Source organism: Mirounga leonina, unplaced genomic scaffold (genome assembly GCF_011800145.1).
Source record: "Mirounga leonina isolate KUSES-001 unplaced genomic scaffold, KU_Mleo_1.0 Mir_127, whole genome shotgun sequence".
NCBI classification, from domain to species: Eukaryota; Metazoa; Chordata; class Mammalia; order Carnivora; family Phocidae; genus Mirounga; species Mirounga leonina.
Window position 1 is genome coordinate 52,991,493 of NW_023270316.1, and position 18,485 is coordinate 53,009,977.

Here is an 18,485-nt window from a genome sequence, read left to right on the forward strand (position 1 = left end):
TATAGCAAAAGTTACTTCTTGAAACTTTGATTTGGCTACCTCTTAAGGGCTCTCGCGCCTCTCCCTGTCTCCTTAGCACACCTGGACCTAAGAAATATATAAGTGGGATTCCCATGCAAAAGGGGAGAGGAGGTGAGACAAGCCCTGTCCACTGATTCCTCATTTCAGAGCTGGGCTGGTGCCACTCAAGCCCAGGTGCTGGAGAGATGCCTGAGCTCAGGTGACAGTTCTGCCGCTTCTCGGCTGTGGGAAACATGGGCAGGTTATGGAACCCCTCTTCACCTCCATCTCCTCATAAGCAAAATGGAGCTAGTCATAGTGCATGCTAATAGTATTATTATAAGACTTACCCAGGTTAATGCAACTAAGATGCCTAGAATGGTGAATAGTGAGCCACGGTTACATAAGAATTGGCCAATTTTGTTCCTTCAGTCAAAGCATAGAATGCTGAAGCTCATGGAGGACAAACAGTATCAAGAAGGTGCAGGATAGCACAATGGGGGAGCTGGGGAGCTGGGACATTCTGGCTCATACATGGCTTTTGGAATTACAGAATTATAGTGTCAGCAACCCAGTATTACATGTAAATGCCCTTTACCACATTTTCATCAAGACAGTCTATTTTTAAGACATCTGGGATGGGGAGTGCATTCTTTCCTGAGGTGGTTCCTTTCATCAGGAATTTGTATCCTCGTGGCTTCTACTTATGGATCCTAATTTTTTCTCTTTTGGGGATATACAGAGTAAGTCTAACTTCAAATGTATGAGCTCTTCAAATATTTCGTGAAGCACTGTTACCCAGCCCACTCCCCTCTGCCATAGGTCTTCTCCAGATTCAATAGCTCTTCCTTGCATGTCAGTTCATCCTGTGACAAAGCACCTCTATTTTCACCACACAGTCCAGTTTGCCTACGTCCCTCGTGTGCACACAACACACTGTAGCACAAAGCACATCAGGGCAGTCCCATCTCCTCCCTTGTTTTAGAAATAATACTTCTGTTAATAACAGCCTACACACTCACGAATCCCTCTGGCAGCCTCATTAACTCATGTTGCATTTTCTTTCCCTATGTCAGAACTGCTACTAAGCAACACATTTTCTTTCTGTATTTGTCTGACTAGAAATGAAGGCCTGACAGAGAATATTGTTTTTATTATTTCATCCTATTAGATGCAGTCCATCACTTTAGCTTGTTGTGAGATCCTTTTGTCATCTGCCATCTGCTCTGTTTTCCATCCCACCTAGATCTCTGTCCTCTAGAAACTAGATCTTCATTATCTGAAAACTTAATAAGCTTGTAAAACTGTGGAGTAGATCAGAGCCTGCCACCAAAAACCTATCCAGATTGTCATGGACTCATTAATTAGCACACTTTAGCATAAGTTTTTAACAAGTTTCAAATTGTACTTATCTGTCCATGAGGACTGCACAAGGCACCTTGTCACAGGCAGAAATACCAGGTCTCAACATCTTTTTTTTTTTACATTTTTAAAATTTTATTATGTTATGTTAATCACCATACATTACATCATTAGTTTTTGATGTAGTGTACCAGGTCTCAACATCTAAAAGTCCCAGAGCCCTCTCCCTATTAACAACAACCTAAAAAAAAAAAAAGGAAATGACATTGTCTGAAAACATAGCTGTCAGTACTGATCTTTTAAATGTTTATACAGTTGCTTTGCCAATCTACTGTCGAGTCGTAGATGGCATTTTTATTCACTCCACTTTTTAGAAAATTAGAATACATATGGAGAGTGTTTCTGTGGGCAAGGAGCTAAGCTTCACACCCATCTCCACTGTGAATGTAGAAATGCCTGGGCAAGTTTGAGGACTGATGGGACTGGCCTGCTGGATACCTATTTGTGTGAAGCCTTCCCTGGCAACTTATTAGAAAGTCGACGACTTGATAATAACAAGACTATCTTGCTCCAGAATTATGACCACAAGTCTTTGTGAAACTGAAGCCTCCCCTTATTCAATAAAGCAATACTGCAGATGGGAACAGAACACACCCAAGGAGAGAAAGAATCAAGATGCATGAATTTTGTCTGCGGGAAATGGCTCAATAGGATGGATAGTTTCCTATTATAGCAATGTGTGTGTTGCTTAAATTCCCTTTTATTTCCAGAGGCCAAGGGCAGAAATCATAGACTTCGAGTAACCATAGGTTTGAGTCCTGGCTCTACTGCTTAATAACTATGCCATAAGATCTGTTTTTAAAGGACCACTGGTAGTCCCTAATGAGAAAGACTTTCTTATAAATTCCTACAATTAAAAAAAAAATCGTGGTTTTGAATCCAGAATTATCTACAAACTCCCAGTACACCTATTCTAGTTCCTTTTGACATTATACCTCTTTCTTCCATAGCATTTACTTGGGATTATAGTCAAAATTAAATCCATAGACTATTTTGTTTTTAAGCTATATTCCACTTTAGACTTTTTTCCAGTACTTCTTAAATCTGTTTTCCCAAAGTCCTTAGCATATAGATGACCATACCCAGCTTTTCCTTTCCTGATAATCACTGCCTTTAAGTGTTCAAAGTAGTTTTTACTCACTGAAAGTAGCTCTTAGAGTCCAAACTGGGACTCAAGTTTTCTTGTTTTTGAGACCAGTGACTCCTAAGGTGTTGGTATGTGTGATAGCTTTGGTTTGGGGTCTTGGAGAAGTGGGGGTTTTATGTGAAGAGATCAGAGAAATAAAGCAAGATAGTAGAGGGATAACTGACACCCACTCCAGCCCCCACCAAACAAGATTGAACCCAATGGGCTAGGTAGTCCTATGAGAAAGAGTGTCTAACAAAGTCTGTGTAAGACTCTTGAGTGGAGACATCCAAAAGTTCAGGTGATAAACAGAAGCTCAGAGTGGGGAGGGGACAGTTCCTTCATTTCATACGGTGCACTGAGGCCCTCTGAGGGCTTGGGGTAACAGAGGGAGGATATCCGTGCCTAGCAGAGCTATCCCCATGGAGAGATCTGCAGCTAAGAAAATCCTGGGGAAGGAGCAAGAGTAGAAAGATACGAGCAGGCAATTTCGTTTTGGGTTCATGGTTTTCCAGTGAAGTACTTATCTCAATAAAATAGTTATGCTCTGCCTCTTGTCCTAGCAGACTGGATTCTTTGAATTAGGGTTTAAGTCATCTTGGATTCCAGTCATGGGTCTCTCTTCCTCACTTGGTAATGCCCATGAGATCACATTTACCCTGCTCTTCTATGAAAACACATTTCTACCCATGTTCTAAGAATTGTTGTATAGATACACCACCATGTTAATCATTGTGTCCCACTGCTGTACCAATGTTTCAGCCACGAAATAGCATGTATCTTTTCTACCAATAGTCAACATTATACTCCTTATAGTAATTAGTTTTTGGTTGTTTCTATTTTTTTTTTTTTTTTTGGTAGCCAGTTTTAATTCCGTTTGAGAAGTCTAGTTAGTCCTTGGAAAATAATTTCTTTGATCAAAATTGACAATATACATGGTTTCATCATTCTTAAATGTTGAGTTATTGACCAAAAACTCCTATCTCATTCCTTGACACTAACTACAGAGCTAGTTAATTATCTCTTTTGTTTTTTCTTTAAAAACTCCAAACTTCAGTGGTAATAGGCAAACACTGACTGTATATCTAAGTTTTTCAGCCTCCCACCTGACATCATAGAAACAAGAGGTACCTCTTAGATTTTCACTGATGGTATCTATCTCCATGTGTTCAGATAGTGTTCAATATCTCTCAGCTTTGTACTTGCCCTTCTATACCCTTCTCTTTACCAAAGTAGTGGGAAGACTGCAAAATACATTTTGCAGAATCCCTCACCAACTGGCATCCAATGGGAGACAGAAGATGGAAAGTGGGGTGAGGGGAGGAAAAGTCGCTTTCACAGTTTCTGCTTGCGTCTGTGGGAGTGGCAGCATCAGCAACCATGTCAGGGACACCAGCAGCGGGGGCAGTGATGGTGGTGACAGCAACTGTAACATTAAGGACAGAACATAGCAGCGAGGGCACTGGCTGAGCGTCAGGTCCTGAAGGTGCTACTCAGGCCATGTTCCTACAGAAGCTGCCCCAAAGGCACAGTGTTTATGGACTCTGGGTAAATCATTTTCCCTGTTGTCCTCCAGCTCTAGGTCTGAGAGTGGTTGAGTGTAATTGCCAATCTGCGCAAGTTGACCTTTCTTGTTTTGCTCCTCTAGCTTACTCCAATACTTTTGTAACAGATTCCTTACGTTAAATTCCTTCTTTGTCGAAGACATCCAAATGGCCAACAGACACATGAAAAAGTGCTCAATATCGCTCAGCATCAGGGAAATCCAAATCAAAACCTCAATGAGATACCACCTCACACCAGTCAGAATGGCTAAAATTAACAAGTCAGGAAACGACAGATGTTGGCGGGGATGCGGAGAAAGGGGAACCCTCCTACACTGTTGGTGGGAATGCAAGCTGGTGCAGCCACTCTGGAAAACAGTATGGAGGTTCCTCAAAAAGTTGAAAATAGAGCTACCATATGATCCAGCAATTGCACTACTGGGTATTTACCCCAAAGATACAAAAGTAGGGATCTGAAGGGGTACGTGCACCCCGATGTTTATAGCAGCAATGTCCACAATAGCCAAACTGTGGAAAGAGCCAAGATGTCCATCAACAGATGAATGGATAAAGAAGAGGTGGTATATATATACAATGGAATATTATGCAGCCATCAAAAGGAATGAGATCTTGCCATTTGCAACGACGTGGATGGAACTGGAGGGTATTATGTTGAGTGAAATAAGTCAAACAGAGAAAGACCTGTATCATATGATCTCACTGATATGAGGAATTCTTAATCGCAGGAAACGAACTGAGTGTTGTTGGAGTGGGGGGTGGGGTGGGAGGGATGGGGTGACTGGGTGATAGACACTGGGGAGGGTATGTGCTCTGGTAAGCGCTGTGAATTGTGCAAGACTGTTGAATCTCAGATCTGTACCTCTGAAACAAATAATGCAATATATGTTAAGAAAAAAAAAAGAAGAAGAAGGTAGCGGGAGGGGAAGAATGAAGCGGGGGAAATCGGAGGGGTGGACGAACCATAAGACGATGGACTCTGAAAAACAAACTGAGGGTTCTAGAGGGGAGGGGGGTGGGAGGATGGGTTAGCCTGGTGGTGGGTATTGAGGAGGGCACATTCTGCATGGAGCACTGGGTGTTATGCACAAACAATGAATCATGGAACACTTCATCTAGAACTAATGATGTAATGTATGGGGATTAACATAAGAATAAAAAAAAAATTCCCTCTTTGTCGAACACCTAGATCTGTGTCTGTTCTCCTGGTTATGCAGGGACTGATGCACACTGCTATGAATCCGCCCGTGTGTGTAACAGTCAGCAGATGTGCTGTGCCCTAGAAGCCATTTCATCATATGCTTGGGAAAACATTCAAGGAAGACTTAATTGACAATTGACGATGTCAGCTCTGCACGCAACTGTTCTTTATCTCTCAGGAGAGAATCACCAAGCTCTCAGATCCCGTGAGAGGTTTGTGGTGTTCACAGACTATTATAGACTCTTGTTTCTGCCATGTTTATTCTCCAGAAGGTCTGTATTTAAATTATTGAAGAAAATACAAACTTCCTGTGTCTGGTAAGTCCCTTCCCTTTCTTCCTTAAGCTACACAATTCATCACTCTTATCTCCCTGGTTTTTTCTTCCCCTTACATGCGTAAGAATTTTGAATTTGTAGTTTTCTTTTGGTACTTCCTCTTCCATTTTCTCTAGGAAGTCTTCATTTTTACAGATAATCTGGCATTCAGAAGGAGGATTCTCAAGGAAAAAAGGAAGTCTGTGGTAATAATGCTAGCCCAGAGGAAGGGATAAGATTGCTTTCATAAGTCAGGTTAAAACGTAAGCCTTACGCTGATGACATCAGTGTGGGAAAGATCCTTGTGCCACAAGTTCATTATCATCATACACAGCCTCTATCCAAGGTCAATGAGAATATCTTACTCCTCCAAAAATTAAGAAAGGACTATTATCTTGAGCAATGGGACAATTCCATAGGTTATCACAGTAAAATTCATACCTGTACCTCTATATTTAGAAACTGTTCCTTCATCATTCTGAGCAATGCGGGTGGAGGGTACTGACTCCAAATGTGGGAAATACTCATGTAATGGCCCATTGCCCTGGTGGATTTCTTGACCTTTAATATTCAGCCTCTCTGTCTCCATGCACTTTATTTTCTCATGTCTGCACATAATGCAGATATGGTAGATTTAGAAGTTGGCACTTGATGAGACACAAAATTTGAAAGAAAAAAGATAAACTGTGCAGTTGACTGTTGCCCAGAAGCAGGGAAAGGCATGCAGCCAAATTCCCCCAGCTCCTTGTGTCATCGCGTGATGTTGCTTGGATATCAGCTTATCAACAGACTGAATTTCTACTGCCACCTTCACATGAAGAAAGAGACCCTGCAAGGAAACTACACTGAATATGAGTACAAGCTTTTAAAAAGGGGGAGATTATAATACAGGGTAAGTCTTTTAAGCAAATTTGTCCTTTTTATTTCAGGCATAAGATATTTGGTAGATTTGGGGGCGCCTGGGTGGCTCAGTCGTTAAGCGTCTGCCTTCAGCTCAGGTCATGATCCCAGGGTCCTGGGATCAAGCCCCACATCGGGCTCCCTGCTCGGCGGGAAGCCTGCTTCTCCTTCTCCCACTCCCCCTGCTTGTGTTCCCTCTCTCGCTGTCTCTCTCTCTCTGTCAAATAAATAAATAAAATCTTTAAAAAAAAAAAAGATATTTGGTAGATTTGTCCTCCTTGAATTCTCCAAGCATTTTAATCAAACTTTACCAGGTATAGTCCACTTGAATAGGTAAGACGGATTTCCTCAGCAATAGCCCAAGAAAAGCACACATGAATTGTTGCCACAAGAAAGATTGTCAGTCATTTCCTTATGCTATTTGAGGAAAGAAGAAATCCTTCTAGCTTTGAAGAATATTTATGCTCTGCTCTACAGATCTGGAAAACGGGAGGAGGGATACTGAGATGATCTGAGTACAGGATAGAGCGTTGGCTTCTATCACAGAGAATATTAAAAGAGTATATCTTAGTTGTTATAGTTTCTGAAGTGCACGATGAGGGAAAGCAGTATTAAATAAAATATTTATAGTTTAATTTATAAGTTTTATCGTGGAAACAAGACACACAGAGATGTTGACTGATGTTTTCCTAATAAATTTCTCTTCTGGAAGATCTGAGCCTTCACTTTGTGAACTCAGAAGCAAAGACTCCTCACATGTTAAAATACTTCTTCAGTGTGTACATGTGTGTGCTCTTGTGTGTGCATGTGCGTGAGAGCATAAAGTATGGGGAGAGGAGAGAGAAAAGGAGCTCACATAAAGTGAGAGCTTTCCATAGCCATGATCTCAGTTAATCAAACAACCCAATGGGGTAGGTTTGGCAAGGACAAAGGTGTGAGCAGAGGGGAAAACGCTTGGAATTCTCAGTCTATGCCTTGGCAACCCTATTCTAATATATCCACTACCCCTTGATTAATTTTTTTTTATAATTATAGACATCTCAGATTCCAAACCCTAAAATATATAGTAAAGAAAAAAGACTTACTCATAGCAGGTGTGGCTCCTTCATTTTGTCAGGCAAGTGGCAAGAAATACAGCTAAGTTTAACAGTTTCTTTTATAGTACACTGCTGTAAAATTGCAAATCAAAATGTGCAAGAAATGGAGAATAATGTAAAGAATACTATACTTTCACTAAAAATCATATTTTTTAAGGGATATTCCATGAGCTGGGAAAGTGCACAACATATAGAGTATGGTCTCTCTTTTCTAAAATCAAAATGTACCCAGGAAAAAAAGAGTAAAAGGAAATCAATCAAATGCCACCAATACTTATGGACAGTTAGATTATGGATAATCATACTTTCTTTTTCAATTTTTAGATTTTTTTCAAATTTTCAAAAATGACATATATTACTTTTACAATCAAATAAGGTAATAATGATTATTTAAAATGATCAAGAAATAACTTGTGACATGATGTGGTTCTACAGTCCACTTGTTGCAAACACAAGATGAAGCAGAAAGACAAAAAACTCTGAGTTATTCTTTCAACAACTGGGGTGGGGGGAGAATAGGGCAAAATGCAGAACTAAGCAGTCTGCTGAGATCCAATTACTTAGAAACATGTGAGAAAACTTTTTATCCCTTGACATCAATAACATGTATTTATTTATTTATTTATTTACTTGCTTGCTTACTTATTTACTTAGGTCCATTCCCAAAACAGGTTGAACAAAATGAAATTTCATGCTATGCTTTGTTGTTCCTTGAAGGTACAGGATAAAGAATGGGAGAAAAACAGAAAAGACAACAAAAGCTTTGGAATGTTCCACGGATTCCTTGCATTCGGGTCCCCTCCTCTGCCTACACCCACAACACTCCCTTAATGAAGGTATAGTGTATTATTCACTAATGGATGGAACTTGCCTGTCTCTCCTTCAAGGCTTGAGGGCTTTTTCTCCTGTCTTTGTTTATCCAGCTTCAGGTAACATGGGGCCCAACATAGGCACTCAGTGCATGTTGATGGTGTGCAGGGTGAATGAATGAGCAATTGGATGGTCTGGTCCTACACCCATCCATTTCAGGAGCTCTGCAGATAGTCACATCTTCATTGCTGAAGCACTCCCAGTGATGGGCAGTTCACAGCTGACCACGCTGTGGCTCCCTGCTAGAGAGCTATGGTAGTTCCTTTCAGTCACAGTTATTTAAAGCCATTCTCATTAATACTTTTTTTTAAAATTTTATTTTATTATGTTAGTCACCATACAAAACATCACCAGTGTTTGATGCAGTGATCCACGATTCATTGTTTTCGTACAACACCCGGTCATTAATACTTTTTGCAAAAATTTCAGTTCTCTTCCATCCCCTCAAGAAGGATAAACAACAGGGTAAGAATATTAGGACTATTATTTAGGAAGTTTAGACCTCTGCTAAGAAAAAGATATAGACTTTTTTTTTTCCCCTGTAAAATAAAACCATAACTTTTAAGATTTTATCTTATATAATGGAAACTCTCATTGCCCTTTGGAGCTTTGCTCTTGAAACTGACTGCTATTTTCATATTATATTGTTCTCCATCATTGGAAAAGGCTTAATTAGGAATCAATTATCTTCTTCAAAGATATTCTTTTTTAAAACATCTAATTCAGAAACTGTAAAGTTCAAATGATGCCTCAAATTGTGAAGTACTTGGCTTGGCTTTCACTCTGGATATATTTTTGATATCAAGTTTAAGGTCTCTAGACATCAAAAAAAAAAAAAATCTGACTCAGAGGTTTCAACTCCACACAAAATTTCTAACAGATAAAAGCCACTTTACTGTTACATATAATTAACTTAATTTTAGTTTCCATAACTAAATAATGGTTAACAATGGTTATCAACTACTTCTGAAACTTCTATCACTGTTTTGAATTTTGTGGCCTAGGGTGAACTTATTTCACCTTGGTTTTTCTAGAATGTTGAGGCCAGTATCATCGTAAGCACTGACAACAGATTAGGTAGAGAACAGTAACTGTAGTCCAGGTCCTTCTTGTTCCTCCTTTGCACTACATGGCAGCCTTCTAAATGCTCTCCCTACCAGTGGCCTGTCTTCCCATAAGCTCATTCTCCACGATGGGGCCAAAGTGATCTTTCAGGTATGACATTTCGGGTTGGATCATTCTTTGCTGTGAGGGGCTGGGAGGCTGTCTCGTGCACTGTGGGATGTTCAGCAGCGCTCCTGGCCTCTATCTGCCGACAGCCAGTAGCATCCATTCTCCATTTCACCATTTATGCAAGCAAAAATGTCTTTCCACATTGCCAAATGTCCTTAGTGGTCAAAAATCACTCCCGTTGAGAACCACTTTACTTAAATAAAGACCTTCAATGGCTCCTCATATTAAAGGTAATCTTTCAACTCTTTTTTTAATTCTTATTTTTTAAATTTGAATGTGAACACTGCCTATAAGTCTTCCATGATCTTCCCCTGCCTACCTCTACAGCCTTCCCCAGCTCAGACTCTATATTCTGCTTGAAGTGAAAAAAAAAAAAAATCTGGTTTCTAATATATCCAGACATTTTGTGTCCCATAGGAAAATTTACACCACTTTCTCCCACTAATTAGCTTTTCTTTTTCTTCTAGCACAGTGGTTCTCAAATTTTGGTGTCCTTGTAACAGAATCACCTAGAGAGCTTGTTAAAACCCAGAGTGCCAGGCCCCACTCCCCGGAGTTTAGGATTCTGTAGATCTAGGATGGGGCCTGAGAATTCGCATTTCTAACACATTCCCAGGTGATGTCGATGCCCTTTGAGAACCAGTATTCTAGTTCCTTGGGAAATTCCTCCTCATTCTAAGACTCAGATGTTTTGGTCACCTCATTGAAAAAGCCTTCCTTCCTTGATTGCTGCACAGACTTTGTTTTCTTCTCTGTTTTTGTAGCACCTTTGAAGTAATAATGTTGAACCTTTATCACATTACCCATCTACTCATCTAGCTATCTCCCCTGCTTACTGACAACTCTTGGTGAAAAGTTCTCTTGTCCCCATTCCCTGGCCTGGCCTACGTCAGGCCCTGTGTAGATCCTCACAGCCTACCTTCTTCAACAAGGATCATAATACAGGAAAAAATTATAAAATGTTGGAAATCCTTAGACCCCTCTCAGCCCAATACCTTGACCTACTTACCTAGAATCTTTTATTTACCCAATTTCACTATCACACAGGCCAGTGGAAGTTGTTTAAGTAAACTAGGGGAAGACATGACCCAATTGTTGTTTTCCAATTGCGAAATGTATATATATAAAATTGTTATACATATATATGTGTATGTATACATATATATCTTATTTCCAAAGAAGTCAGCTTTGAATACATCACACTCTTAGTCCTATAGAACTCCACCAACTCATCAAAATCACCTGCTCTGCTTTGACAGGACCTAACCCAAGGGCAGCAACGCTACTTTTATAGCATCATGAGGATTTACAATTCCAGGCCCCAGTGGGAGGCCCTGCAGAACCGCTATATTCACAGCCTTCAGCACCAGCAGCTGCTTGGTGAGTATTAACTACCTGACCTAAACCAGGCACCCTTGGGAGGGACTTGTGTGCTGGAGCCAGAAGTCAAGTTTCCAGATAAATAACTCAAATAGAATGGCCTCTGCCAGCGTGCTATATTATAACACAATTGGCAGGCCATGTTTAAAAATGATTATCCCTGGGCGCCTGGGTGGCTCAGTTGGTTAAGCGACTGCCTTCGGCTCAGGTCATGATCCTGGAGTCCCTGGATCGAGTACCGCATCGGGCTCCCTGCTCGGCAGGGAGTCTGCTTCTCCCTCTGACCCTCCCCCCTCTCATGTGCTCTCTGTCTCTCTCATTCTCTCTGTCTCAAATAAATAAATAAATAAATAAAATCTTAAAAAAAAATAAAAATGATTATCCCTGACAATAGAAAGCAAGGTTTTATGGTAAATTAAGAGGGTTTCAAGAAATCAGAGTACGGCTTGCTATAAAATGTCAACAACTGTCTGAGAGTTATAGGAACTTGATCTAGTAGAAATGGAGATGGGCTTAGGCAGATGGTCTAGGCTCAAACCACGGCTCAGCCCCTTGCTGGATATGCAAATTCAGAGGCTCAGTTCACTCACCACAATAACAGTTACACTTATTAAGCATTTACCATGTTCCAGACATTGTGCTAAGAGCTCTACACACAACATCTCATTTTCTCCCCACTTTACAGCTGTGGGAAACTGCAGCTCAGACAGATTATATAACTTGATCAAGACATACGCCTAGCGAATGTCAGGGCCTTGCCGGCAAAGAGCATACGTTTTCACCCCCGTGCTCTGACATCTCTCTTGTAGCAACCTCGTGGGATTTTATGAAGCACAAATGAAATAATGGTTGCAAAAGACCTTCACAGACTTTAAGTACAACCTTTGGAGGTGTGATTGTTGTTAAGTCCCTTTTCTTCTAGTAAACGTTTTCAGTCTCCAGCTGGCCTCTACTACACTCTTCTCCTGACTCTGGCAGAGCTTTCTTTTTATAAGCAGCTCACTTCACATTAGCACATCTACCTTATATTGCTGTTCCTGCATTCGCACAAAAGGAAGACATGGTTTTTGCCAATGACTGAGTAACAAGAACAATAACAATAGTTACCTGTTATTAGGCTTCCCTTTGTGCCTAGCACAGTTCTAAGCACTTTGCATATATTGTCTTATTTGAAACTCAGACACCTCTAGATGGTAGGTGCCTTTATAACTCACATTTTACAGAAGAGAAAATTGAGGCGTGGATAAGAAATCATTTGACCAGGGTCATGCGACTAGTAAATGGCAGAGCCAGGATGCGGCCTGCTCCCCATGATTGCCTGCATTCCTGCAGAAGCATCACCTACTAGCTTTGTTTGTAGAGCAAAACTGCAGAGAGGCCAGTGAAACCAGAGCAGGGATATTCAGTATTTAGTGCACATACCTGCGTTATGTTATCAACATGCAGATTTCCAGGCCTAGCTCTCTGAGTTTCTGATCAGGAAAGTCTTTGGAATAGAGCCAGAAATCTGAATTTTTAAAAAGCATTATTAAATGTGGTCTCAGCCTGATGATTCTGTAGTGGGTGGCCTGCAGACTACACTTATTTAAAAACCCTGACAGAGACTGAATATCTCTGTTTCTGGTTTGAAGAAAGTTTTGAAAACAAAGATATGCAATGCATGCTCAGATTACTCAAGGCCTAGCTCCCTCTCCAAGGGATCTGTTATGTTAATCCATGACTATGTATTAACTTAATGAACAAGAAATGCAAAAGAAGAAAAGTCTACTTCATATCCTCAAAAATCATACAGTCTTGGTGTGCTAAACATAACTGTCTCTACCCTGCGAAGTAGAAGACATTTTATGAACCCATAAATATTTGCAGGGTTGTTTGCTTATTTGTTTTGTAAGACTGTTAACTTTGAACTTTCTCTCATTTCTCTCCCCTTAGGCTACATTACACAACAGGAAGCTTTGGCTCGTGCCGCTGTACTTAGAGATTCAACCAAGAGAGCCTCAGCTAAGGTAGCTCCTCAAAGATCCATCCCCCAGAAGCCTTCAGCCATGACAAGAACATGGCTGTCAGCACTACCTGTGTCTATGGTTCGACCCAGGGCTCAAAGAGCAGGGCTTGGATCCCTCAGGAATTGAGACTTTGCACAAGCTCTGAAACAGGCACTTTGCCCATGTACCCCCAAATCTAGCGGCTGCTTAGTGTATATTTGTTGAATGAGAATGAAAAAAAATAATAACTTCTAACACACACTCCATACCTAGAAATAATCTCTTTCCCACTCGCATAAATTTTACCAGCAAGAACAAGCTGAGGGATTTAAGAGCAATTGGAGCTAAGTGTAAACACGCCTTTCACTCCACATATAATCTGTAGAGTGAAATGACTTTTGAAGCTTTCAAAGTAAAAGCTTCCTTTGAATTAGAACCTCTCAGACAAGTCCCAAGAACAGTGAAAGGGTGAAAGTCATCAGAGGGTGCCAGGTTCCCAGTCACAGGGTGACTGTGGAAGCCACCCACTGCAGATTTTGAAAATACACAAACCAACACCAAGTTAACACTAAGCATGCAGGGTTTCCAGAGGCATATCATCTCAGCAGGAACTGGCCTGTGCGTTTCCATGTCCTCCTTCCTCTCCTCTTTCCCATTAAGCAATAGCATTTAACTTGGCCCCAAATCTTCTGGTTCTTGCCTGACTCAATTCCTTTGTGTCATCTTGAAATTTGGACTTACCAACTTGCCACAGCTGGGTTCATCCTACACGGCTATAGTTGACCTTAACCCAGGCAAGAGAATTCATGCACACGTCCTCCCCTGGCAACTGAAGATACACTCTCAGCAGAACAAGAAGTAGCCCTTAAAGAACTGGTCTCAACTCTAACCTTGCCATGGCCTCATTGGTTTTAAGCAAGCACACAAGACTAGACAAATACGAAAGAAAAAAAAAGGGGGATAACAAGTCAAAACCACATATAATGGTATAGTGTGATATTAGTTATATTTAATAGTTATTTTCATCACTAGTGATTTTGTGTGTGTGGAAAGTTAGTCATCGGGGCTCACAAAAATTCAAAAATTTTTTCATCTTTATTCTAAATGTTCAGCCCCCTTCCTTCATTTAAATCAGCCAATGACTTTGTTATGCCCATAAAAGGAGTTGCCTGAGATGGAATTATAGACTTGCTTGACAAGGGATGTGCTGACATCGATCTGGAAGGAAGATGCTCTCCATTACAAGAAAAAAAAAAAAATACCCCATTGATGAGGACATTTATCTTTTCTCTGCGATCATTCATAAAGAATAAAGTTTCTTGACCTCTGCAAGTCCTGGTCCTGACTCATGTACTCTATGTAGCTTGTCAGCTCTAAGTTAAGAATCATTAGGTGGGCTTAAAAAAAGAAAAAAATAATAGAACTACAGTGAGCTACAGGGTAGCCCACTTGAGGGACTGAAGGTCGTGGCAGATGTCACTTGGCCTATACTAGTTCTTCCATAATGGCCCTTTTATTCCTATGAACCTCTTGCACGTACTTTTTTAAATTGAAGTATAGTCGGCACACGACGTTACATTAGTTTCGGGTGTACAACATAGCGATTCGACGGCTCTAACATTATGCTAGGCATGCACTTTACCTTAGACTTTTTTTTTTGATGGGCATGGATATTTGCTGTGTAAGCCTTAGCTAGTGATGCAGAATATTAAGGAGGCCACTTGTAATTCTGAGCTGCATCCCTGCATCAAAAATCTCAGAAGCACCTTATTTCCAATAGAAGCTTCTAAGAGCTAATTGGCAAGTGAATATCAGAGGCCCGTAAAAAGGACAAATCTAAGTTAGTGTAGAAGGTCCCACTTGTTGGCTCTCCCATCAGAAAGGTAATGCCCTCCCTCTTGAGCCCCAAACCCAAAGCCTAGGAGGAATATGACTGTTCATGGTGTTAGAAGGAAGGCACTCACCTGAGAGGACCCTGAGAAAGACAAAGGGGAACAGAGGACAATCTGTTAATGCCAGTTTTGCTTATCCATTCACTAGTTGATGAACATTTGAATTGTTTCTAGCTTTGGACTATTACAACTAAAATGCTATAAATATTTTAATGTAAGCCTTTGTGTGCACAGAAGTTTTTATTTCTCTTGGATAGCTATCTAGGAGTATAATTACTGGGTCACATGGTAGATTTAGGTTTAACTCTATAAGATAGTGTCATGGTGTTTTCCTAAGTGACCACCCCATTTTGCATTCCCACCAGCAACGTATACAAAGTTCAAGTTGTTCTACATCCTTGCAATGTCAGACATTTTAATTTTTGTATTCTAGTGGCTGTGGCTGCTGGCTGAAGATACTATCACTATTAAATACAGCCACCTTCTTACTTGGAACCATGGCAAATTTCAGGGAAGGAGTTTATGATAGACAAGGAGGTGGTGATGGCAATAATCTTGGACTTTTTTTTTAAAAAAAGATTTTATTTGACAGAGAGAGACAGAGAGAGAGGGAACACAAGCAGGGGGAGTGGGAGAGGGAGAAGCAGGTTTCCTGCGGAGCAGGGAGCCTGATGCGGGACTCGATCCCAGGACCCCGGGATCATGACCTGAGCCGAAGGCAGACACTTAACAACTGAGCCACCCAGGCGCCCCAATCTTGGACACTTAATTGAAGAAATTTCAAAGCTTAGCAGTTAACACTGATAAAGCAACTCTCCAGCTTTTTTTTTTTTCTCCTCCTAAGGAAGCGAAGGGTTGGAGGAGGTAAGGAAGAAGAAAAAGAAGCAACCCGTAGGAAGAACCATCCCTGGCCCAACTGTCTAAAACACACAAAACTGGGTTCAGTGTGTCCTCAGTACCTTCTCACTTTTCCTTGTTTATATTGTTCTTCGGGTTCAACAACCAACACTCCACCACCACCACCACCAGGATCTTTCTGCACTATGTTAGTTATTTATTGCTGCATAAAACATTACTCTAAGACACAGTGACGTAAAACAACAGTATTGACTATCTCACAGTTTCTGTGGTCAGGAATCTGGGCAAGGCTTAGCTGGAGCTTCGGGTTCAGAGTCTCCCGCAGATTACAATCAAGCTGTCTGCGGAGGCTGTGGTCTTCTATGAAGATTCAACCAGGGAAGGATCCACCGGCTGTTGTCTGGAGGTCACCCTCAGTTCCCTGCCACATAGGTCTCCCAATAAGGCAGAAATGCCAATAAGCCTCAATAGTCACAAATGGCAACTTGTTTCATCAGAGTTAAAAAACAAAAGATGGGCTGTGGGGGGTATAAGGTAGAAGTCACAGTCTCTTATAACCTACTCTTAGAAGTGGCATCCCATCACCTTTGCTCTACTCATTAGACACAAGTCATTAGGTTCAGTCCACACACAAGAGTCGCAGATTACACAAGGGCATGAATCCCCGAAGGTAGGATCACTGGCAGCCGTTTCAGAGGCTATCTGCCAAAGCCAGGACTAGGGTGAGGTGAATGAGGTGCCTAGGGTGCAAAATGGGAGGAAACACTTATTCTTACATGACCCCAAGAGTGAATCCCAGATAATCCCCCTCAGATACCAATCCAACTTCAATCTTGGCCCTGCTGCTGGCCATATGCATCCAACACACATATGCAGGCTTCGGATCACCCACTCAGGGCTCCTTCCCCAGACACCCTGTCTGAGCCTGTTTTTTCAGACAACCAAACCATGCTGCATACTTTCTTCTTGCCATGACCCTCTCTTGAAACTGAGCTGATTTGTGTTCCAATATTCCAACATGCTGTTGAAGAAAAAATGATTTCAGATAAGCCTAGGACATTTAACAATTAATACCTAGTTCATATGTAATCTCTAGATGTAGAGCAGTATTTATCAAAATGCAATTCATATACCAGATTCAGTGAATATGCTTAAGGAAAATATAAGTTCTTGGGTCCTATCCTAGACCCAGTGAATCAGAATCAGAGACATGGTATCCAAGGTGTTCCTTACGTTTACTGAAGTATGATAGCATGTAAGAAGGGACTTCAGTAGCCAGAATGCTTTAGGCCTAATATAATAAACTGAATTTCTGTTTGGCAAATTTGGTGAAAATTTAGGGGCACAGACTACATGATAAGAGTGGCTTTGGGATAGACTTGTACCCCCGAAACAAATAATACATTATATGTTAATTAACTGAATTTAAATAAAAAAAAAGAGTGGCTTTGGGGATAGAGAAAGTATCTCCTTAATAACCTTCAATAACTCGTATAAATGAAATGCCAATTATTCTCATTCAAAGCCAGGTCAAACCAATGGCATAATATAACAGAATTTGAATCTATTAAAGTGATTTATGCTTTTTAGATTTGGTATTACTAAATATGCATTACCATTCCACCAAAATGAACACTGACTTGGTTTTCCCTCCCATTTCCTATTTTCTGATGGCCAGAGGAAGAGGGCCAAGAGTTCCTGCACCTTTTCAATTAAAATTAGTTGCTAATTGCATCAGTGCTGGTAGGGGAAACCATTATATTGGCCTCATTGACTCTGCTTTACCCCTTAAATTACAGTCCTGTTGCCTGAAATGTAATCAATCCCTGTGTTCAAAATCAATCCCTTGTCTGCCTCCAGAGAATTGTTCGTTCTTCTCCACATCAGGGCTATCATACCGAGCCAGTTACACAATGGGTTCAATCAGGTCAGAAGTAGAGGAAATCCCTGTAGCTATTGGAAATCACAGCTTAGGAACAGGGTCAGAGGCAATTACCCAACTATAACTAAGCCAAACACTCAGTGTGAGTTCCCAGCATCCTCCTGGCCCATGGGGTGTGGTTCCCTGAGGGGGAATGAGTAGGTGTTTATAAACAGAGGGTTCTAGTGAAACACACTTTCTACTTTAATATAACGAGCCCAGAATGATGATCAAGATGGTTTGACAAAAGAAAGTCAATGACATTTCAGAAGCCCAGCCTTGTAGAAGGAAAAAAACAAAACAAAACACACACCACTGTAAATATATTACCTATTTAAATTCAATAAGCTATTCTAGTATGTATTGCATTGTGTATTTATGTAAATAAGGAAAGATCAGAAGACAAAGTCCCATAAGTCCAGGGGTCTGTTTAGAGCACAAAACTGGAAAGGAAGGGGTTGTGGATAGAGGGAAGGGCAGCTGCTGAGGGGTCAGATGGTATGTTCAAGGCTGGGAATAGATGTAAAATGTGGCTCCGTTTCCTAACTGAAGGGCCAGCTTTTTGCTGAGAGGTATGTCAAATGGATTGTGACCGGGATGATAGAAATGTTAGTCAAGAAACACATGAAATCAGACAAAAGAGTTAATTAAGATTAAAAAACTTTATAATTTATGTGAGTTAAACGACCTTTAATTGGGAAGAGAGGGCGCCTGGGTGGCTCAG

The 18,485-nt window shown here is 40.9% G+C and overlaps 1 protein-coding gene and 1 long non-coding RNA gene across 2 annotated transcripts in view; one reads left to right on the plus strand and one right to left on the minus strand.

Moving 5' to 3' along the window:
* The window catches only part of LOC118009390, a 211,440-nt gene that overhangs the window by 143,591 nt on the left and 49,364 nt on the right, over window positions 1–18,485 (minus strand). The window lies entirely within an intron of this gene.
* On the plus strand, window positions 6,046–14,415 carry FAM216B (family with sequence similarity 216 member B). Its single transcript, XM_035003312.1, has 4 exons — window positions 6,046–6,517; window positions 8,340–8,458; window positions 10,985–11,105; window positions 13,038–14,415. Exons 2-4 carry the CDS (start codon window positions 8,354–8,356, stop codon window positions 13,235–13,237), a joined length of 426 nt encoding a protein of 141 aa, XP_034859203.1. The 5' UTR covers window positions 6,046–6,517; window positions 8,340–8,353; the 3' UTR covers window positions 13,238–14,415.

Excerpts from the sequence above, each read along its gene's own strand:
- FAM216B (XM_035003312.1), top strand. The coding sequence starts at position 8,354 with ATGGGAGAAAAACAGAAAAGACAACAAAAGCTTTGGAATGTTCCACGG. Across the intron at positions 8,459-10,984 it reads ACAACACTCCCTTAATGAAG|GACCTAACCCAAGGGCAGCA; the intron begins GTATAGTGTATT and ends CTGCTTTGACAG. Across the intron at positions 11,106-13,037 it reads TCAGCACCAGCAGCTGCTTG|GCTACATTACACAACAGGAA; the intron begins GTGAGTATTAAC and ends CTCTCCCCTTAG.